Raw genomic sequence first — 15,155 nt, 5'->3', positions numbered from 1 at the left:
TCCGGGTCTTATTTTCTCTCTGCTAAAAGGGTCCCCTATTAGTGCTAGTACTAGTTATACGATAAAGACTACTCTATGTACCCTCTAGGAATAAGGGAAGTCTAGTTTATACGCTAGAGGGTTCACGACTTTTACTACTCGAAACGGTCCGACCCGCTATTAGGACTATTTACGGGAATCTCTAGAGTGGCCTAGCAGTTTATAGCCTTTATATAGACGTAAATATATAGCGTTACCCACCTTAAAGGTGTATAGTCTTTTTATCTTATTATATCGCCGTTTTATATTCTCTATTACGATTATAGCTAGATATTCTATTTCCTAGTAGTATAAACTTTTAATATAGTCTATCTATTCTTTATCGAATATTAGCGGCACTCCTATACCTATAGTGAGTTCTGCTATAGATTATAGCCGGAATCTAAGTAAGAATTCGTTTAGTAATATATTAAGTATTATCGTGTAAGCTTAATTTAGAGCGTGCTATACTACCGGAATAATATCAGGCTAAGGAATATCGCTTATAGATATATAGTATTATAGGATAATTTTAACGGATTAGTTCTTTCTCTCTAATAAGCCGTTTCTCTAAGCGTGCTATACGGTAGAAATTACTAATAAAACTCTAAGTGCTTTAAATAGTTCCCGCTAGAATTCGGAAACGAATTTTGGATCTTTATCTAATATAATCCTTATAGGCAGTCCTTAATCTATAAGCTAAAGTATATATAAAAGTATTTCTATCTAATCTTTTACCGTATAGGTGGAGTATCCTAGAATAAGGATAGTCTTCCTGCTTATCTTATATATCACCGTTAGTATTATATCTAGTTTATTAACCGGTTTACTCTTAATATTCTAGAATAAGTATAGGTATTTAATAAGCGGTAAGCCGATAATAAAGTCGATTATAATCACGGAGAAAAGAACCGTGGGTGGTATAATTAGCTATAGCTCCTCTAAGGGCTTTTATCGATCTATAGCGTTATCTAGATAAACTAGATAGTATCGGGCCTAACCTTTAACTACGCGTACTTTGCCTTAGAAGCTAAAGCCGTCGAGTATATATATTATTCGTTTTATTCCGAAATAATAATTATTATTATAAACTATTTATAGCACTTTTCGGGTTAGAGTTTATAAAATAATTAACCTAAGCTTATTTACTTCTCCTATGGTATAGAGAAGTCCGTTTTCGTAGCGTGTCGGCGGGGCTTTTCTGGGTCTACCGCTTAAAGTATAAGCCCCCTCTCGGTAAGCCACCGCTTCGTCGATTATTTTCTTATATTTAGGGTCGTCTTTATAGGCTTATTAGAATTCTGCCTTTAGATCGTCCGGTATTATATAGTTAACTACCACGTATATAAGTGCTTACTTATATCCGTTATCGGTTAATTCGGGGTTTATTAAGGCGACGAACGCCGCTAGGGCTTCTTCCTGATCTGCCTAAACGTCGTCTAGTTCGCTTACGTATAGTGGCTTTCGCTTATCCGTTCTCTTCGCTTTTTTTCTTCCTATAAGCTCTTATAATTCTTTATCGTTTACCGTCGGTAGCTAAGATAAAGCGTTAGAGACCACGTTTTATCTGCCCGGGATATATCGTATATCTAGTCGGAATTAGCTAAGGAAAGTCGAAGCGGCTATTAATTATAGGTTAAGTTTATTAATATCTATTATCTTAAGCGACGTTTATTCCACTACTCCTTTAGTTACTTAATAGTCTATTAATACCACCACTAATTATTTATATAATTATAGGCGTGTATATAATATTTTATAGGCCTAAATAAGTGTATAGACTTTAAGCTCGGTTAATTTATAGCGTGCTTCTATAGCTATTAGCTTTCGGGAAAGGAATAGAATAGGTTAAATCGAGTACGCAGGGATTTTTCCGCTATCCTAGGGGGTTAATAGGTAGAATAGAAAGGCTCCTAAGCCGTTTCCGCTAGTATCTAAATTAAGAAATATTATCTTATCTAGTATATAATAGTATAGTCTTATCTCCTTAGTAACCTATTCCTATATAATATTAAATACTTACCTTTTAATTTCCGTTAGTTTATAGGTTAGTTTCTTAGTTTGCTTCTATCTTATATATTTTAGGGCGGATAGAGTGATTTTGCCTATATTTCTAGCCTCGTTATTTAGCACCGTCTTTCGCTTTTATAGCGGCTTAACCTTAACTCGAAACCATAGAATAAATCGGCGCAGGAATCCGACTTTTCTAACGTATATCTCTAGATCCGATAGTTTTTCTAGTATCTTAATTTATCGTAAAGCTTCTATTCGATCTATAGTTATATATAAACCCAGACCGTTAACTTTAAAACCCAGTAAATAAATAGAATTATATACGTAGAAAGATTTCTCGGGAGATAGAGCTAACCGGATATCCTAGAAAAGTTTAAGGATCGTTTTTAGGTATTCTATATACTCCTTAAAGGTATCGGAAAATATAATAATATCGTCGATATATACTCTATAGAAATATCGATATTTAAAGAGCCGTTAGTCTATAAATCTTTATATAAATAGTAGAGAATTTCGGAAACCTATTAGCATAACTTCCGGTTATTCTAATCCTCGCGGGGAGATAATAGTTATTCGTTCCTTATACTCTTCTTTTACTAGTAGCTAATAAAAGAACAAGCTTATATTAAAAGCACTAAACCATTTCTTCCCTTATAGCGATTATATAATCTCGTCTTATAACAGGATCGGGTATACGTTTAGCAGAACTACTATATTTAGCTTACGAAGATCGATAACGACTTTACCTTTTCTCTGGCCTTAGACTATACGCTAGACCACGAAAGCTAGGTAGGCAAAAGGCGTGGGTAGCCTCTACTAGGTTATTCGGCCGAGTTTATATATTCTATTAAATTTATTATTAAGAATATCTCTATCCTCGCCGCTAAGCTAGTATAGCCGGGAATATAGGTTTACCGTCTACTAGTTATCTATAAGATCGACTTATATACGTTTATATAGTAATAGCGGTATAATACCTTAGTCGCGCTATATATTAAAGGATTCTAGTAATTTAATAATTCTTCTTACTTTATCTGCGTTAGTGGCGTAGACGTGGACGCTATCTTTTATTATAATTTCCGGTACGTTATTAGGTCGTTTAGGCTTTATTATACTATATTTCTGTTTCTCCGTAGGTAGCGTTCCTTCTATTAGTGCTCCCTAGTCATGGTTTATTATCTCCTTTAGCTATTCGGGACTCGCTCTTAAGATATAGCGTATAATTTCCGAGTTATCGAATTCGCCTCCCTCTACTACCGCTAGTACGTAGGCGTTTACCTATTTAACTTACTTAGTCTTATTGTCGTCCTAGGAGTCGCGTAGGCGACCTATCCTATCGTTCCTATATAAAGTCTTAGGCGTGTTAGTTTTATTTATAAAGTATACGACCTTTAGGGTATTAGCGTCGTAGATATATAGTAGGGCGTTATATTAGCTATATAGCTCGAAGTGGAATTCGTGGTCTTTAGGTAAACTACTATATCTTACTAGAATTAGTATAATAGACTTTAGTGGCACTATAGTTATTTACGCTATTATAACTCTGTGTTAGTATCTATGTCCTGGCTTTCGTAAATATCCTAGGATTAGGACTATTATACTATAGTAGCTAGTAAAACGTAATTATCTAGATAAGTAAAGGATATCGACTCTATAGGTTTTTAAGAAGACTATGCCTAGTAGTAGTTTCGGTTCTAGTTTGTCTAGCACCTAAGCTATAACTATAAAATAGCCTTAGATCGGTGTGTCGCGTACGCGACTATTAACGTAGAAGTCGAATATAGCTACTTCCTGTATATTAATTATTCCGGTAACTCCTTTTATAGGCTTTGGTTTTACTATGGTTCCGTATCGTATATTCTGGGTATACTTATTTAACTATTTTCTATTAACTAGGATTATAGAGTATCCTAAGTCTACGTAGACGCTTATTAGTTCTCTTAAAGGGGTGAATCTAATACCGATTTTATAGTATATATATCTCTTAAGTCCTTATATTCTAGATACCTATACGTTAATAATTTCGTTAGGTTTAAATAAGAAGAAACTGTTTAGGGCTTCCGGCTTTAGGGGTCTTTATGGTTTACTAGTTATTTTACTAGCTAGTTTATTAATTTACTACGTGACTATCGGTGGTTAGGTAATATTACTTCCTATCTTATTATCTTAGGTAGTCTATTCTGTTTCCGAGTTCGATTTATCGTTTATCTCCTCCGTTATCTCCTATTTCGGTTTTATAATCTATAGGGCAGTTTTATATAAACCCTATCCTTTCGGCTTCGGGTCTATATAGGTGTTTAAGAATACGTGCTTAAATAGCTGCGTTCCGCTTAAGAAGTATACTGCGTATTTTCTGTATTAGTGCGTCTATGGTTTCGGTCTAGTCGGTTCCTTCGGCTATATTCGTCTTTTCTAAGCAGATATATACTTTCGGCTATTTATAAAGGTAGCTACGCCGCGATTATACGCTTATCGGTTTATAGACTATATAGGAGTATAGCCGATTCGGCCTAAGAAGTAAGAATAATAGACGTTAATTTTATTAGCTAGTTCCTTCTCTTTAATCTCGTAAAAGTATATCTCCTCTCCCTCGTTAAGTACCTTATCGACTAAAATATATCCTTTCTTATATAGTTCCTCCTTATTATTAGCTTTACCTAGGTTATTTATAGCTATATATACGATATATCTATCGCGGTCACCGTTTCTATTATTTACCTACTATCTTATATATCGCTAATAGGGGCGTCTATCCTCACGGAACCAGCGGCCTCCTTTACGGAACTGCTGGCCTTTATAGCCGTGATTACCACGATTATCGCCGCTCCGGCGGCCCTAAAAAAACCTGTCGCGGTTATTAGAATTACTATGGTATAATTATCTATGGTCGAAGTTATTATTATTAAAACGGTTACCTTGGTTACCTTGACTTCCTTTAAAACGTCCCTAATTCGCTAACTCGCTTACCTCCGTTATCTTATCCGTCGTGTTATTATCTATATAGTATACTGCGAGTCTATTAGTCTATGGCTGCTATATATAGTTAATAGGGTTATTTGCCTAACTGGTTAAGGGGGGTCCTAGCTGCTTAGCTCGAAATATACCGTTTTATAGCTAGTATTATAGTAAGAGTTATCGGTTTGCTATCTAATCTTTAATTTATCGAATAAACTCGTCTAGGTGTTTATTTATATTTAGGCGAGTATAGATTTCTTATAATAAGGGATTAATACGGTTCTAGATTTCCTGCTATACGTCGAGGTTAGTTCTAGTACTAGCGCCTAAAGTTTTATATAGACGGGTAACTTAGTTCGCCTACTCGGCGAATACTTAACCGTCGATAATATCTTACGCCGTGAAGCGTAGATCGGCTATCTTTGCTATAGCCACTTCCGGATTTATTTACTAATAACGGCGTAGAGCTATATACTATCCGTTTAATGAGCGTCGAACTTCGCTACGCTGCGTTATAGTAAGACTAGTTAGCTATTAGGAGGCGGCTTCTCTAATAAATAAGGCGTGTAAATTAATACGGGCCTTTTTAATCGATTCGGGAGTAGTTACCTACTCTTTAACGTTTTCGATAAATAGCTCTATATTATACTATAGCACCTTCTCGCTAGAGACCGATTAGGGCACTAAGGTTAGTAAGAGATACTTTAGTAGGCTAAAAAAACCGATTAAGGTTAGCTTACGACAAAAAACCTATAAATTATTAGCACCTTATAAGCTATAGTTTACGTTATTATTTTTACTAGCTATATTATTAATTATGGGTCTGCCTATAAAGACGCTTATTATCTCGTGGAATTACTCGGCAGATAGTATAATCGCGGTTAGGGCTGGTATAAGGGGTAGGGTTAGCTATTATATTATTTACTGCTAAGGCTCTAGTTAATACGTGCCTAAGCTAAAGGCTTATATCTCTTAGTCGATATCTATTCTAGTTATCTAGTATATTTATGCTAGTATCTATAAAGTTTCGCGTAATTAGTAGGGTAGTGGTTATTAAGCTAGACTTAGCGACTCTATCTAGTTATAATATAGGGGCGGGTAGTTAGGGTGATTTTATATAGGGGGAGGGGCTTAGTGGATTTAAGTCTATAACTCCGTGTAATTATAGGAGGGGGTCGTTTAGTTCGGGTAATTTTATATAGGGGGCTATATAGGGGGCAGTAGAGTTACAAAATCGAATAGGGGCCTACGGGGTGCGTTAATATTAAGGGAGGTAAGTTAGGTGTTAATAGAATAAAGTCTGTTTTTAATCAAGTTCTGCCGCCTATATCGTTTAATAGCCTGCCTACCTATTAATAGGATATCTTATAGAGTTTAGCTTAATTAGCGTAAGTGTGTTCTGCTAGGTTATCGGCTTTTATTAATATTTAAATATCTAAGTACTACTATAAGTATAGCTTTTACCGCCTAGTTATCTGCTTCCTATTATAATAGGAAAGTTAATCCTATATCTATGGCTCTGCTACGGTTACTACGTCTACTAGTACGTTACTCTCTTTCGGCTCTACTCTATAACAAAGATCCTTCTTAGTAAATAATCGAGATTACTCCGTCAGGTAATTATTACTATCTTACCTAGTTAGGCCGTGATTATATAAATTTATAGATATAGAAAAGCTCTTTTTTAGTAGTAATCAGGGGTTTTATTTACGGTCAAGCTTCGGGTTAGCGGAGTTATAAGGGGAGGCTTATAGCCGGAGCGGGGTGTGTTTTAAGGTTTACGGCGGGGAGGTATAAAACTATAGCTTATCGTGTAAGTTAGTGGCTATTATATCTGCGTGGGCAGGTGCACTCGGTCTAGTAATAACGCGTTCGCTTAGAATAAGGTTATAAGAGAAATATTAGAAAAAATAAAGGGGAAAAGTAGGAAACACGGTAGGAAAAAGGGCTATATAAGTGTAACGATAAGGAAAAACGGCGGGCAAACAACGTTTTAAACGTCTTTAACTTACTAATAATAGCGGTAGCTTATTTTACTATAGTCGCGGAACGAGTTTGCTTATAGGATCTAGTCTCTACGGATTTATATAGACGACTACGGGCTAGCACCGTCGGGTTTATAGTATAGTAACGTTTATACAAATATCGGATAGCTAGAAACAAGGAAAGAGAGAAAGAATAGTTCAGGGTATAGTATAGAGGCTAAACGATAACGAACGAATAGTTACTACTATTTGCTATACACAAATGTGTGCGAGAGACCGAAGGTCTATATAAAGGTTTTTATTAGAAAAGAAGATAATCATTCTAAGTCCGAGCTCGTGGAGCTCTGCTATAAAGGCAGACTTTTGTAAGTCTGCCGGCAGCTGACTAATCTAGCTAAGTACGTATGTATAACTTTGTGTAGTAAAGTCCCTGGGGGACTCGGGCGGACTTAGGAAGTCTCTGACTTATAGGAGGTTTCGCATATCGTACTATACCGTATATAGTTATATTTATTTTCTAGGTATAGTACTAACACCCCCCCGTAAGCTAATTCCTATATAATAGGTATAGCTTAGCTAGTTATTTCTTAGTCTATATATATTTTTAAGGTAAGGAAAAAAAAAAAGAAAACCTCTATGTTTATAATCGTGTAGGGAAAAAATTTAAAAAACCCCTTTCTTAATTTTATTCTAGGAAAACCTGTCTATAGGTAAAAAACCTAGTATTTAAGTTCTTTTATTTCTTTATAAGGTGGTAGGTTATATTCTGGTAGTGTATCGTCTTTATAACCTAGGTTTATATAGCCGTAGAGTGTATTATAAGTCTCTTTTAGTAACTCTTTAGTTATTATATCGGATATATTGTATTTAGTGTTTATATACACTACCTTTATATTATTTTCCTGTAGCTATTATCTATAGAAGTGAAACTATCTATCGATATGCTTTACTCTTTTATGAAATTCCGGGTTTTTAGCGACCTTTTTAGCACTCTCGCTGTCTATAAGAATAATAGGAATCCTCGGTTTATTATCACTGAATCTTATATTAAGGTTATCTATGAGTTTAGTATATAGATTATGTATATAGATTCCTTCTTTTATAGCCTCGGTCAGAGCCATATATTCGGCTTCTATTGTTAATAAAGCAACGACTTTCTGTTTCGACGAGGTCCAGCTAATAGGATTATTTATTCCTACGCAGTATATATATCCTAAGGTAGACGTTCTATCTTCGAGAATATCTGAAAAGCTGGTATCAGAGTAACCGTATATATGTAGGTTATCTCTTTTATAGTTATATAGAAGACCTATATTAGAATATGCGTTTATATAGGCCCAGACCCTATTTAATGCTATAAAGTGTTCCTTAGAGGGGTTACTTATATATCGGGCACACTTATTAACAGTATAGGTTATATCTGGCCTGGAGTAAAGAGCTAGATATAGTAAAGCTCCTACTTCTTGTTGATATTTCTTTATGTCTTCTTTTGACGCTTGTTCAGGGTTTGGTATTAGGACCTGTTTATGAATACACGGGGTATCTACCTTTTTAAGAGCTCGTTTATTATACCTTTCTAGTATTTTATTCGTATATGGTAGTTGGCTTATAGAGAGTGTCTTTTTAGTTGTATTTATATTTATTTTATTGCCTAGAAAGGTATATACTTCACCTAAGTTTTTTAGTGAAATATCTTTAGATATCTCTTTATAAAAGTGATCTATTATAGTATCTAAAGGACTTATAACCACGATATTACCTATATAGTAAAGGAATATAGCTCGGTCTCTGATATACACTAACCGTATATATCTCTGGCTAGCTAGTATTATAGGACCTATAAGAGGATTTGAGTTTAGGTAACCTTAGGGTGTAGTAAATAATATATAAATAGGATGGATTCTCTAAAGGAGAGGGCGAGGTTCCGGTCGTGTATATCTACGGGGGAACCTCGGGCTATCTAGGGCTAGGCGCTATACTGGGTATAGTGCTAGGACAGTGCTAGCACCGGTCTAGCGCTATACTGGTTAGGTGCTAGTATAGGGCTAGCACTAATCTAGCGCTATACGGGTTTAGTGCCCGTATAGTGCTGGCACTAATCTAGAACTATATGGTTTTAGGTCCTAGTATAGTGCCGGATAGTAGTGCGTAGTATATGCCCCGGGAGAGATAAAGCCCTGCGTCCCGCGGGCTTCCCCGTCTCTCGAAGTCTATAACGTCTAACTTAGACTCGGCGTGGCCGATTATTATACTAGTAATAAGTGGTAGGCGTGGGTATATTTCTTTATTCTTGGCCGAGGCTAAATAATCCGAAGGGAAAGAAAACTATAGTATATAATAGCGCTTTTATAGCATAGTTCCCTAACTCCGTTAGGCTCTATCTATAGTACTAGTAATTATACCCGGCCGCCTGTCCCCCGTTATATAATTACTAACCCGGGACTTAGTAAAAATAAAAGAAAATAGAGTATAATATCTATACAGTAATAAGCTATCCCTTTAGTGCTGCTTTATTATAGGACCTTTATATCTAGAGCGTCGGGCTTTATATTAGGTAAGCCCTAGTCCTATATAGATAGCGCTAGGATACCTGCTATATCGTCGATTTAGAGCTCCTCGCGGCGTTACTTAAGCTCCGTGCCGGTTAAGTCGTACAATAATAGCAGACCTTTATAGCCGTTAGCCTTATAGTGCTCGTTAATAGCCGCGGCGTAGTAAATAGCGTTTATTACGAGTTAGGCGTTATTAGTTAGTCGGCTAGCTATAGCCTCGTGTTTCGCCTTATCTAAATAGCCGTTATCCTCTAGCTTAGCGACTTAAATATAGTTCTCTAATCGCTATATAGCGACGAGGAATAGTAGGTCGGCGGTATACTATACGTTATTACTAATAACATAGGCGTTAATAAAGTCTATAGCGAACTTAGTTACGGGTATAAGTACTATAATACCGTATAGGCCCTATATAACGATAGCTAGTATTTACTTATTCGCGGTAAACGTTATACACGTCGGTGCTAGGCTAGTGTCCTTAAGGCGCCTCGCGAACTCTTAGCGGCCTATACCTATATTTTATCTTCGCCTTATATAGTAAAGATAAGCCGCTTAGTAGCCTATATAGATCCTATACCGTTATATACTCGCTTACCGAGCCTAGCGGCGCCGGGCGTGGTGGCTTATATTCCCGGTAATAATGCGTTTAGACTAGCTTAGGCGAGTATATCCGTGACTAACCGGATAGCCGGTGCTAGTGTAAAGGGGTGGATCGGAGACCCAGTGCCATATCGTTAGGACGTCACGTGACGTTATAAGACGCGCGCTTTTTTACTTATCTTATATATTATATATACATAGCGACGCTACCCAGATACAGCGGATACTTATCACCCTATATAATTATTATCCTTTTAACCCTAAGTTTTACTATATTTATTATATTCACTTCGTTTAAGCTACGTTACCCTGATCAGAGCAGCGCGCACCTCTAGGAACCTCTTTTAAAGGTCTCCTTATTATATATGTTATTTTGGTTATATACACTTCGTGGTCTTAAGCACTCCTGTTATCGAAGACTTATCCGAGATTATACCGCCTAAGCCGTTCTATATAGTAACGGCTTCGCCTTTCTTTAATTAGTGCTCGGAGGCGGATCTATTCGGTGCCTAGGAAGTCCTGATCGTCTAATCAGGGTAACCGAAAGCGCTTAAGGGGAGTTCCGGCTTACCTAAACGAACTATATATTAATTACGGAAATAGGAAGGGAAGTATACGGCTAAGGGGCCGAGATTAAAATAAAGTATTAATATTTGAAATTAGTATTAAGATTATAATAATAGCCTAGGAAACCTGCTCCCCCTATATAGCCTTAATAAAAACCCAGTAACCAGAAAACGGGGATAGATCCTCCCTACTAAAAATAAGATAAGAGCTATAGACGGAGAGATAGGCCCCTACCACCGATAAGGTAAAGGTAGGAAGAAAAGCGAAAGATAGTTAAGAAAAAGGTATAACGAATAGAATAAAGAATAGATTAACTATAAGACAGATTCCGGATATAGTATAGATATAGACACGGAGGGCGCGCTCCCTTATAGGAATAGGAAAAGCTACGGATATAGACTATCAGGGGCCGTAAAGCCTAGATATAAAAAAATCCTTTACTATAACCCTCTAAGTACGAAACGATAAAGGCGTAGGGTTAACCTTACTATAATCAGGGCAATAAAGGCCTATACGAATAGCGGTAAGTCCCTAGCCCCGAGAATTTTAAGAAAATCTAGTTATATAAGGCCCCGATGGTTAGAAAAACCTATTAAAGAGCCCCGAGATACCGCGCCCTTATAGACCCGGCGGTTAGGTAAACCTACTAATAGATCCCGGATACGACTTAAACTAATCTCCTATAACGGCTAGCGATACCTTATCCTATTCCTTATAGGTATCTCCGTTAATCTAACTATAATAGGCTCCCTCCTAAGCCTTAGCGGAGAGTACTTATATTATATCCTTTAGGGCCCCTAAGAAAAGGGTTCCTCCTACCCCCTATCGCTAAGTAGAATTATCCTTAGACTTATAGACTTAATACACGACTACTTCTTATTTCTTAACCCTTTCTTTCTTAAAGACCCTGATTCCCCTAATCTGCCTAAACCTATTATTATAATAGATTAACCCCCCCCTTTTAATAATATAACGGCTTTATAGTGGACCGACTATCACGACCCTCCCCCTACGGTTATAGTCTATAGCGACTCTAAGCCTAATAATAATAGCATATACGCGGCTATCCTAACCCTAGCGACCACGGTTACGCCTAATTAGGGCAACGCCGCTCCTACGGCTAACCCTCCTTTTATAACCGCCTCGCTTAGGTAAAGGGACATAGACCCCGGTATCGGCCCGTTAACAACCGTCTTTTACGGTTAGGGTATACCGGCGTCCGGCTATAGAGCCGTATCGGCTTCCCCTTCGCCTAGTTAGGATAACCCGAACCCTAGCGGCGGGCTAGCTCCCCCCGCTCCCCCTATTTCCCCTATTCCCCCTATTTCCCCCGGACTAAGCGCTCCCTAGCAGGCCCACGCTCCTAGTATAAAGGTCGCGCCCCCTAACAATATCCTAAAGAACTTTAAGGCGAGCCTTACTATAAAGACGCTCGCGGCTATCCACTAGTATATTAGCCTATACGACGATAAAAGGGATAAAGCTACTATCACATCTCGCGCGCCCCTAAACCCTTTTACTAAGGGAGCCCCCCGCTTTAACAGGACGGCCCTATCCACCTTCCTTAGGGATTATTAAAACTACGCTAAGCTTAACCGCCTTAGCGAGGCCGATAAAATCTCTTATATTAGCCTATTCACGGAGGCTAATATCCGTTTTACGGTTAATAAGATAATCCGACTAGTCGAAGTATCCGGTAGCTAATAAAAGAACCTAAAATAACGACTTATTAATAAATACTCTTACCTAGACCCTAACTAGCAGCTCGACCTATCCGATAAAGTACACTAACTACGATTTATATATAAACATAAAAAGGTTAAGATAGTCTAATAAGTTAAACGGCTATTAATAAGCGTTATAGTATAGAAGTTAAGAGCTAATAAAGTTAGCGGCACCTTCGTCGAGGACTATAAGCTTTATAACATCTTCCTCGCTATCCTATACCGAGATATTAATATATAGCTCGTAAATCGGATAAAGTATAAGTTTATTAACCTAAAAAACCGGCTATATAGGTATTACGACCTATCGGATATACTAAAAAAGTGGGTAGAAGATATCTAGGTAGCTAACGGGCGGCCTATTAACGAAGTAACGAATATTATAGATATTCCTATTCCTACGCTAACCACTAAACCGATACTAGCTATTACGCCTCGGCCTAATTAGGCTAACCCGATAACGTATACGCCGACTATTTTACGGAGGCCTACTATAGTACCTAAGCCGGCCGTGTAAATAAGGAGCGATATAGATAAGTTAACGGAGCTTTTAAAGAAGTGCGTTATCTCTATGGTTTATAACGGTACGGGCGTTATTAGGAACGCGGTTCCCTAAGTCGTGGCCCTCTCGCGTCGAGTAGGAGCCGATAAGGTTAACGCGATCCTCGCTGCCGACCCTTACCTAAAAACCCTATTCTACGCTGCTATAAAGTAGTCTACTTCGGAGAGGCAGGATACCGCTCTAGTAGCTTATTATATTACCCTTAATTAGACTAACGTCGGTATATATAAGGACGATATATAGTATAGGCGAGGGCCACCGCGGTACGGAAACAGGAATTCCTACCCCCGTTCCGGCGGCCTATTATAATACCACCCTATTAATAAACTACCCCTCCGTTGCTTTTATTATAGATAAGAGCGTTACCGCCGCGAGCAGTATGCGGTACTATAGCTAGATAAGACCTAGCACCTAGTTAGGTTTAGGTATCCCGACTACCTTACCTTAGACTAGAATAACAAGTAGCAGCCCTGCCCCTAGGATATATACCTTAAGCAGTAAGACTAGCCGTACCAGCGGTCCGTCCTTTACTAGCTTAGCACGCGCCTTTAAGGGAAGTATAAAGACCTAGCTAAAGCCCACCACGTTAGCACTAACTCCGGAAGCCTCCTTATTAAGATAAAAGACGTTATACGAGTAATATTAGAATATTATACTAGGCTAAAGGAGGAAGAAGCGAAGGCTAAGGCTCCCGTAGTAAGTATTAGCGTTAATTTTATATCTATTATATCCGATTATTAGTAGGCGGATATCTATACCGTATTAAAGGATACTCGGAAAGAATAGCCCCCCTCTTAGCCTCTTTATATAACTAGGAGTAGGAGGATCGTTAAGCCTACTCCTAAGGTTATTCGTTTCCTTAATCAGGTCGTTAAATAACGTCCACTAAAGTTAAACCCTAGTCCTAGCTACCGGGTCCCGACTCTACTTATAGATAAAACCGTCGATAAAGAAATAGATATAGATAAAGCGCTAATATAGTATAAATAATAATAACCCGAGACTATTAGTAAATATAAGCCTAGCTACTCTATAGATTAGCCTTACGACCTAAAGTAAGCTTAATTAAACCTAGACAGGTAAATCAGGGACCTCTATATTAAGGTTCCTATCTAGTATTATTTTCTTACCGACCCGGATATAAAGCTAAGAAATAATAAAAGGATACACGCCGCCGAGACTAGTTAGCCGTAGCGTGAGATCGTTTATCTAACCGCTAATAAAGCCTTCTTCCTTAATAGACGTAGTCCCCTTAGTATACCTCCTCCCCTACCTTTATCTAAGGGATACACCGTCTTATTCTCCCGACCCGATAATATTAACTCGAGTACCCTTATTATCGTTAAGAGAGAGGTAGTCCCTAAAACCGATAACCCCCTGGTTATTACCCGGTATATAGTCTTAAAGTGCAGGCTTACTCGAAAAGGTGCCGTAACATATAACCCTAACGTTTTTATAAAGGCTATTATCGATATAGGGGCTACCTTTAATACTATCTCTATAAACACCGTAAAACGCTTTGGTTTAGAATATCGTATTAGCTAGACCGAGATCCGAATTAAGGGCGTTAATAACTAGGAGGGGTAACCGTGTACTAGATACCTCGAGGAGCGTTTATAGGTCGGCGAGTAGAGTAGCGTTTTTAACTTCTAAGTTCTCCCTAGTCTAGGGCCTAATATACTACTTAGTATACCATGGATCTAGGAGACTAGAGCGTCCTTTTTTTTCCGGGATAGTTAGATTAATACCGACTTTACGCTTAGTAACGCCTATATTCTTATACCTATCGCCTATCGCGAGTAGATTAAGGAGATACCAAGGAACTAAAGCTAGCCAAACTATAAGGCTAATAAAAGGTATCGGATCGATAAGGATCGGTCTAATTAGGCTAATCACTATTAGCTCTAGGATAGCGACCCTACCTATTAGCCTAGGGCCGCTACCTCGTTATTTATTAAGGAAAAGGCTAACTATTACCCTTTAGACGTTTTAGAGGAGGGCGATAAGATTTAATATATAATTAGGGACGCCGACGCAGCGTCTTTAATAGCCTTTATATTCTCTAAGGAGATTAAGCTACTTTTACTAAGGGTATACGTAGCCTTAAGGGCGATACTATAGAATTAGGGCTAAGGGTATAGGAAATACGATAAGGAAGCCCGATAACACCGTAAATACT

The 15,155-nt window shown here is 37.8% G+C and overlaps 1 protein-coding gene across 1 annotated transcript; it reads left to right on the top strand.

Annotated features, from left to right (window-relative positions):
- Window positions 1–5,803: 5,803 nt before the first annotated feature.
- ACRALDRAFT_1070313 (uncharacterized protein) lies at window positions 5,804–7,681 on the top strand (the record flags this gene model as incomplete). Its single annotated transcript, XM_071017756.1, has 8 exons — window positions 5,804–5,890; window positions 6,229–6,259; window positions 6,346–6,374; window positions 6,444–6,529; window positions 7,211–7,336; window positions 7,493–7,513; window positions 7,563–7,580; window positions 7,666–7,681. The coding sequence occupies 8 exons, from the start codon at window positions 5,804–5,806 to the stop codon at window positions 7,679–7,681; spliced, it is 414 nt and encodes a 137-aa protein (XP_070873592.1).
- Between the last annotated feature and the right edge of the window lie 7,474 nt (window positions 7,682–15,155).

This window comes from Sodiomyces alcalophilus, assembly GCF_042370955.1.
Source record: "Sodiomyces alcalophilus JCM 7366 unplaced genomic scaffold ACRALscaffold_6, whole genome shotgun sequence".
NCBI classification, from domain to species: domain Eukaryota; kingdom Fungi; phylum Ascomycota; class Sordariomycetes; order Glomerellales; family Plectosphaerellaceae; genus Sodiomyces; species Sodiomyces alcalophilus.
Note: the sequence above shows the minus strand (reverse complement) of the source record. Positions and strands in the feature narration are given on the sequence as shown.